This window comes from Phytophthora infestans, genomic scaffold (assembly GCF_000142945.1).
Source record: "Phytophthora infestans T30-4 supercont1.43 genomic scaffold, whole genome shotgun sequence".
Classification (NCBI taxonomy): Eukaryota; Oomycota; class Peronosporomycetes; order Peronosporales; family Peronosporaceae; genus Phytophthora; species Phytophthora infestans.
Genome location: NW_003303716.1, coordinates 1,312,861 through 1,320,977, shown reverse-complemented (window position 1 = coordinate 1,320,977; position 8,117 = coordinate 1,312,861). Strand labels below are relative to the sequence as shown.

The window sequence follows — 8,117 nt, the reverse complement described above, 5'->3', positions numbered from 1 at the left end:
TATTGGCTTCGGGTGAAGCGGGTTTGCTTCCGCCGTCGGAGCTGCAGGTTCTCCCGCACATGCGCGATGAAGCCTGCTCGTACGCGTCGAATGCATTGACGCGCTCGAGCTGCTCAGCCGGTGTTGATACCACCAGGCTCTGCAGGGCCTCCATCCCGAAAGATGCCTGCCATCTTCCGAACCGACTCGAACTGAGAGTCGTTCATATGGGAGAAGTCGTTCCTATCCATGGCAACGAACTTCGGAGGTTCAGGTAGTCTACCCGCGATGGCGTGGATTGACTACAAGTGCTACCAAGTGTGACGGGGTCACACAGCACCTTGCGCTAGAGGAAGTTATCTTCCGAGAGTATACAAACTCTCAGTGAACGGCAGTTCACAGGTCCCCTCTTTAATTTAAGAGAGCGAAGTGACCTAAATAAGGTAGATTGTAAACTGAGTATATTTATAGGTAGATTAAGTTTGAGGTTAATACAAACTATCAGTTACCTATAGAAATGCAATGTCATTTAACCAATGGTTGGTTTTGAATGACCTTGGTACCTTGTACCAAATATCCCGGAGTATGACATGTCATACTCCTGAAGTGTGAAGTGTCACACTTCATGTAACCAGGGTACACTTAGTGCTACGTACCCCGTTACAGAAAGGTAGGCGCGGTCGGTAAGATGGGAGGAAACTGTATTAGACAGGCCGGTGTAGCCAGGCGAAAAGGCAGGCAAAAGCAGCAAGAGGGGAAAGCGACGGACTGATTGACAGACGGACGGACGGACAGGCTGCAAGTTTGGGTGGCGGGAAATTTGCACAAAGCTAATACATTATCCGAAGGCGGCATCGTTTTAAGATTTTATACTTTTTCATAATGCATTGATATTTGAGTACTAAACGGAGGGCAGGGTGCTTAGCGTACACGCGTGTTTCCGAGGACATGGTTTAAGTATACTAAATACTCTGTACTCAGTAGGATCTGCGAGTTACACTGACTAAAACGATAATTTCAAATTTTTTATTGTAAAGATATTAGCATTATTAATAACAAGTTATCTAAGTGGGTTTCTGGTATTGCTAAATCGTACATGTTACATGTACAGCAGTAGCCGGTCGTGTGGGCTTGCCGTAAGAACAAAGCTGTGCTTATAAACGTTGTCACTAGATCCACAAAGATAGATAGTTTAGATTGACGTGGAAAAGAAGTAATACAGTATGTGCTGATGACAATTACTACTGTATTGTTTCCTAAGCGTTTATTTAGACAACAAAATACTGATACTTCTTAATAGGCAGACGCGTTGCCGACAAGGCGTAGAATAAGGTTTTACATGCAGCGGTAAGATAACAACACAACATGAGAGGTGTAAATTATGGTTATTATAAGTAGGCCCGTACAGAAACGTTAATCAACTTAGAGCCTAATCTACGTTTAACCATCCTGGAATCATCGTTTAAGTATCAAATAAAAATACCGCCGTCAACAAAAGGCGTCGTGCGACGCATCGTTATATCCAAAGGCTACAGTATAACCATAACAGGCACAGATTGGAGTGTCTAATGACTAATTCTGAATCAGCACAAAATGAACACACTTCAATGCATAAGAAAATGCTACAGCCTGAATATTTTTATTAAAAATTCAAGCTGTTACACTTTTAATTTTCTTTCAAAGTAGCGAGTTTGGTATGCGAAGTGGTTAATAGTCAGTTTATTACAAGCTTAACCAGGCAGTACAAGCGGGTATTTGATGCAAGCTGGACAGATATTCTTTGCATTGTTGCAATCTAGGTTTCAGAAACGGCCCGTGAAATCGATCACGACGCTAAACTAAATATATTATTTAGCGTTTTTAGACTGAAGTGCAGGTGCTTCTGGGTGGAAGATTAAGGTACAGTGATCGCCAACAACAACAAAGAGACTTTGCCAAGATCACTAGCGTAATCGTTTATGAGCATGGTAAGTATGATGCTAGGGTCTCAGTCTTTTGTACCGGTAGAAATATTTACACGGCTTACTGGGAGCTCAGCAATTTGTAGCAAAAAAAACGCAGATTTATGAAATTAAAGAAGTCGATTTAGCCACATGGGGGACTCAGAGGATTTGGACTAATTATCCCGCCAAAGCGAAGCGAATAGGCAAAAATCTAGAGTAAAACCTAAATTACCGCCGCGTAGCGGCGGCGCTCGGCTAGTATGTATACAACAGCCGCTACCTTCGCAACCCGCAACAGCAGCCACAACAACAGCCGAGGAATCGCTCGGGTGGACATTTCTGTAACGCGTGCGCGTGATATATGTGTGACAGCTGAGATCACATGGTGTCCGAGTGTCCGACCCTGTAACCACTTAAGAGGGCTACGAACGCTCCTCCGATGCAAGGTCAAACACCTAGCCAACAATGACGGTGGCAGGAGGAAGATAAAGGGAGTGCCGCTCCTTCCTCTCGTCCGGTGGACGGCACCAGGGGACATGCTCCGAGTTCTTTGAGTGTGGCGTGTGGGCAGTTCGAAGTGACTCCTGAGTTTGGAAGGGAAGTGTATCCTGTTTCCGGTGGGAACAGTGCAATGGTAAATGCCTGAATGAGACTGGAACTGATTACGATGAGAAACACTCCGCTGGGTTGTGCGTCAAGCGCGAGGTGTACTACGAGGTGACATCAGTGATAGTCCCGGAGAATGTGAGCGCTGCTGAGTACGACAAGGGAGGAGAGGAGAGTCACGAGCAAGGTGGACTCTTTGACGACGACTACGGCGGTGATGAGTTGGCAGACAATGACGTGATTGGACACGTTGAACAAGTGAATACGGACTCGTACGAGGACTGCGAGGAATTTGGGGACGTCAAGACGCAAGTTGAATCCAATGACGACGAAAAACACGGTTACGAGGGTGACTTGGAGGCTACGGTGACTGAGGTCGCCGCCGCCCCCGCCACGGTTGAAGGTGCGAACGCTGTCACAGTTGACGGCTACACGAGTACGGAAACCCGGTCGACGAGGGTTTGACTGGTAACAATTTAGCCTCGGACGAGAGCTCTGATGGGCAGAAGCGAGATAACCGAGCGCTGGAAATGGGATGCTGGGATGGACCGCGCGTCGCGACGTGAACGTTTCAAGAGAACTTTGAGATTACTGACAAGTTGGAGAGTATAAGCAGAACAAGTGATACGGGTAATGGGAATGGTTGCTGCAGTTGCATTTACAATTTCAGATATCTCTGGCGCGGAGTCAGACGCATTAAGTGGTGATAGGGGTAACCCCGATTCTTTACATCTTTCGCAGCGGGAACGGTCAGATACCGTGCCATCTCCCCAGAGTGGAATACTCAGGAAGTCAGCAGAAGACTCAGAGGTGATCAAGGCTAAACAAGAGGCGGTGGGTGCCACTACAGAGCCTGGTCCAGAGAACGAGGATAGAGGCCCAGACTACAAGGACGGCTAGGCCCCCGATGGAGTCTCACCCAAACCCCACGTGAGGTTGTTTGCGCCCGAGGAGCTGGCCACTTTGACAGAAAGAGCCGACTAATCCGGACCGACTGAGGAGGAAGAATATGACAGGGAACTTGAGGACCGAATATACCCTCTCGACGAGGTGGGACTGATACGAAACGTGAAGGAAAACAAGAAACAGCAGAAGTAACTGACGTTGAGGGTGATGTTGGGGACCCCTGAACAAACGCTGGCTAGGGCGCGGGAGTCTTCGCCAGGCAAAGTATCCATTCCAGAATACTGTATCGATTGGTATCAAAACGAAAACGTGAACGCGCAGCAAGAGGAACAACGGAACAGATTGTTTGTACGCAACATCTACGACCGCAATCCTTCTCGATTACCTGAACCGCCTCGCGTCTTAAACAAGGGAAATCTTCGATTTACTGCATTGCCTAACAAATTACATCCGCACACACGTGGAAACGTTAATTTCGTGAAGAAAAACTCGGACTTTGTCTACTCAAGCCTGTTGGTGGGGTTCGAGACGTCGACTAATCCTCATTTCTGTCGAATGCTTGCGGAAAGCAATCAAGTGGGTAGACCTTTAAACACAAACAGTAGCACGTTTAGTTCAGCAGAGTCTCGACTACCTGGAGGTTGGGCAGTTTCGCTCTCACGTTAATGCCATCACGCCATGATGACAAGAACATGCCGTTCTACTTTCATTGTATTTGTCCCAACTTCAAGAAACAACCTTCCGTCGTGCTCAAGGATCTCGTTGAACCACAGTGTCGTGCACAGCGTCTAATTCGGCAAGTGGAAATTTGTAGGAATCCACCGTCATCATACTCGGCAATTGAAATCTCGAAAAGCACTGCTCTAGCGAGAGACAGTAGTCTGTTGAGGGAGATCTACGTTTTGGATAACGTGGCTTGTGATGACAGCAACTTGTTGAATTGGCTCAGCGATCTTCTATATAGCGAAGACTACCCGAATCCAGAGAAAAGTGTTTCTTCTTCATCGATGGTAAAGTTCAAGTCAATTAGCCTTCTGGAAAAACTTGAGTTGCTACTCAAAGATCGAGAATCTGATGCCGCGACAAAAAAAACAATCGTTGTTTCTTATGATCATGTGGGGATGCCGGTATGTTTAAAAAAAGTGTGAACGGCGGGGTTAATCAAATGATGTACTGGCTTGGTATGGCCCCCAAGGGAAAACACTGTCAAGAAGCTGCTAACGAAGTATAATGGACGCGAGGGCGAGCTTCGCTCGAAGTTGGCGCTGAAGAAAAAGTCGAAGGCCCAGGAAGAGAAAACGGTAATCAGCTAGCAAGTAATCTCCAGTCGCATTGTCTCCGCACGCATGGTGGCCTCGACGCACAGGCAGTAAACGCTATTTTGCATGACGACACGATGCGCGAGTTGCTGCAGCAAAACGAGAAGATAGTGTTGGCGCTACGAGACATGAGTTTGAGCCCAGACGTCCTCGAATCTCAATTGGGTGACCACGAGCTGCGAGGGTTTTATCAGAAGCTAATTGACTTCTTACAGTCAAAGAAAAAAGACACAGGTGATAGTGCGAGCTCTCCTAGCCACACGACAAATGATCAGCTCAGCGATCTCTGGATGAGCAAGTACTCGCTGCTGCTTCACTTGAAAATGGCGCGTTGTGGATGCGACTTGTGGATGAAGCAAGATGGGTAGCTTACCGTGATGCGTTGATAGATGACGAGGATCCAGAGCTGCTACTTTTTCATGCAGAAGAGGAGGATTCCGTCAATACCTTGAAGTGTTGTCTGGAGGTGCTTGAACTTACAAAGCAGCGTGAAGAAGAACAGAGCGAGCGCCTTGGAAGCTATCACAGACTTAGTTCAGCCGCCTGCATCTGATGAAAAAGAGGTGTTGGAGATTCACAGCTCTGCTGGAGCCAGTGACGAAGATGCCGAGATGCTGATATTACTTTCGAGCGTTCACTTTGGGCCGTCACTGATGATCGCCATGAACTAAGGCTCATACTACGTGCAGGCGTTGCAGGACCCGATTTTAATGGCCAGCATGCAGCAGGTACGGCTGGTGCAAGCGCTGGTTTTGTAATAGCCGTGCAATTCACGTTTGTGGCGATGTTGTGCTGCAGCTCATGGCCAACCCAAAGGACTTTGCGATAACGGCAACACTTCAAGAGCCTGTAGTGCGGGAGTTTTTCCTAAAGCTGATTGCGCTCTCCTGTAAGCCCGACAACGGTACAAGTTTTTGCTTGCTTGCGTACACTGATGTTTATTACCGGTATGTTTTGATGTAGTTGCGGTGCAAGAACAGAGTGACGAAGAGTGAGCTCTCACAACTCGTAGGCATGAGAGTGTTTATCCACCTATAAATGATAAGCCACGGAGCCAATCTATCGTTTAAGTCCATTATCATTATTTTTGTTCGCTCTTCGCCATTCTGCACTCGAAACTATGCTTGCCGTCTAGTAACAGAAGTAGAGACCAGTGTCTTCGCGCTCATCGCCTTTTTGTGGCAGACCAGTCTCGCCCACGTCCCGCAGGATCTTGTAGCGCTCCATGTCAGCCTCGTACTCCTCGAAGGTCTTAGCGCACACGCCGGCGTGCTGCTCCGCCAGTTGCGCGTACTCGGCCGAGCACTACTGCATGAATTGCGTCTCCTCGGCCGTGAGGTCGCGCAGGTAGCGAGCGGGAACACCCGATCAGAGTTGACCCGAGGGCACCTGCTTGCCTTTCGTTACGATGGATCCAGCCGTAATGATGGACGCCACTAGTGCTTGTACCCTCACCGGACCAGATATCCCAGGGCTGCTGACACCAGAACTGACTGTTACAGCACCAGAGATGGCGCTTGTGGCGGAGCTGATAGACACCTGGCCACTATTGCTCGTCGAGGATGACGCCGACCGCTCGTGATTTAACCCCACTCGCACTGTTCGTGGCGAGATGTCACTTTAGCAGCAAGTTTGATGTCGCCGCCCCGCCAGCTTCACCGATTCAAACAGATAGCTTACCGCGCCTGCAGTGCGTCCATGTGTAGATGAAATACCAACTTCGAATTGCACCAAAATAGAGTTTATTTTGGGTGATTATATATACAGTACTGCACCCCGTTTTCGCGGGGGTGGACCATATAGGATTTGCAAATAAATCTGATTTAGCATACAAACAATAGTTCATTTGGACTCAGGATCATCACATCCGGAAGTTTATCAAAGGTCCAAGGGCGCTAAAACGGGGTGCAGTACTGTACCCTACTTTTATTTTAGGCAAAATGGACTACCGATGCTTTAGTTTGAGACTACAAAAACCCAAAATTAATGACGATTATGGACTGACTACAAGAAACAGTCGATAGCTATGTATCGACCGGATTATATGTATCGTAGCATTTCCACTAGCACAGAATTATTTTTTCCACCTACACCAATTCTTAATTTAAGTATGTTACTTCACATTTCGTCTATGCACTACTTGTACAAATATCTATACAGTCGCAATTTCACTCAGTTAATAAATGTTTCCCAATTTTATCACGTGTATAAACTTGTATACTAACGGTTGCTCGAATATGGTTATTGCATCGTATGGCCCCATACCCAAAAAAAACAACACAAGTTTTCCAAAGTGTTGAGCAATGTGTAGCACGAGAAAGTACACGTGCAGCGTTAAAACCCACGTCAAAACAGTGATTTTGTGGTAAAAGATCGGTATTCCGTATAAAACACCGACGCTTACTTACTACCGTACCTCACAAAAGTAAATGCTTTTGGTCATCGAGAAATGGCACTCATCTTACCGTTTAAAAGCGGGCTGGCAAAGCAAATATGCAATCTTCGTGTTAATATTTAGCTTAGAAATTTCAAAATTAAGACTCGCCCAATCTCTCCACCACACAAGGTTTTCTGCTGTCTGGTTCAGCAGAAGTGAGTTGTAGACTTCGTTTTCTTGTAGAAGGCCTATGTGTTCTTGAAAAGCCTGGTTACTGGGCTGTCGTGGATCCTGGCCGAGTCGCTTGAACATGTACTCAATCTTCCTGTCAGCGTTCTGCTTTTCATTTACCATTGAAGCGGCCTCTTCGACGCATTGAATCACTTAGCCTCGATCAACGTTGTACTTATTACCGGGTGGGATGGTTTGTGACACCTTCCATCGCATAAAGTTTTTCTTAATAGCAGCTTTCAAAGGTCGGTTGACGTAGAGATCGCAGTTTGCATGATAGAAGTTAATCCAGCGGGAATAAACTCATACATGATACCTTTCTCGTTCAAGTAGTCAATCATTTCCTGACAAATGTGAGCTGAAGCTGCATCCCAAATGAGACCAATTTTTCGACCCGGGTATAGACTAACCAAAACGTCCGCGTACTTTTTTGCGGTTGGCGTGTCCATCCAGTGTGAAGGTTGAAAATGAACGCTTGCATCACCTCCTTCATCACGCCACGTAGCAAAACGTCTAGCAAGTGTGCCATTGTGAGTCGCGGTCATCACAATAAAAGGAGGAAGGACCTTCGAGGAGTACATTTCTGCAGAAACCATCACTATGCATCCCTTTTTGGCATCTGAAGCCACATTAGATCCAACTCGTTGCGTTCCAGTAGGTACCACAAACTCTGTGTCTCTAGGGAAGAACTTGATAAACACCTCGTCGGCATTGATTAAAACTGTACACCCGTCCAGCTTGGTGCGAATCTTCTGT

At 46.9% G+C, this 8,117-nt stretch overlaps 2 protein-coding genes across 2 annotated transcripts; one reads left to right on the top strand and one right to left on the bottom strand.

Annotated features, from left to right (window-relative positions):
* Positions 1-4,830: 4,830 nt before the first annotated feature.
* On the top strand, positions 4,831-5,832 carry PITG_16287 (uncharacterized protein; the record flags this gene model as incomplete). Its single annotated transcript, XM_002897629.1, has 4 exons — positions 4,831-5,117; positions 5,334-5,481; positions 5,552-5,642; positions 5,717-5,832. The coding sequence occupies 2 exons, from the start codon at positions 4,831-4,833 to the stop codon at positions 5,422-5,424; spliced, it is 378 nt and encodes a 125-aa protein (XP_002897675.1).
* A 1,678-nt stretch (positions 5,833-7,510) lies between these two features.
* On the bottom strand, positions 7,511-7,957 carry PITG_16286 (uncharacterized protein; the record flags this gene model as incomplete). The annotated part of the gene is made up of 2 exons (XM_002897628.1): positions 7,511-7,586; positions 7,665-7,957. The coding sequence occupies 2 exons, from the start codon at positions 7,955-7,957 to the stop codon at positions 7,511-7,513; spliced, it is 369 nt and encodes a 122-aa protein (XP_002897674.1).
* Between the last annotated feature and the right edge of the window lie 160 nt (positions 7,958-8,117).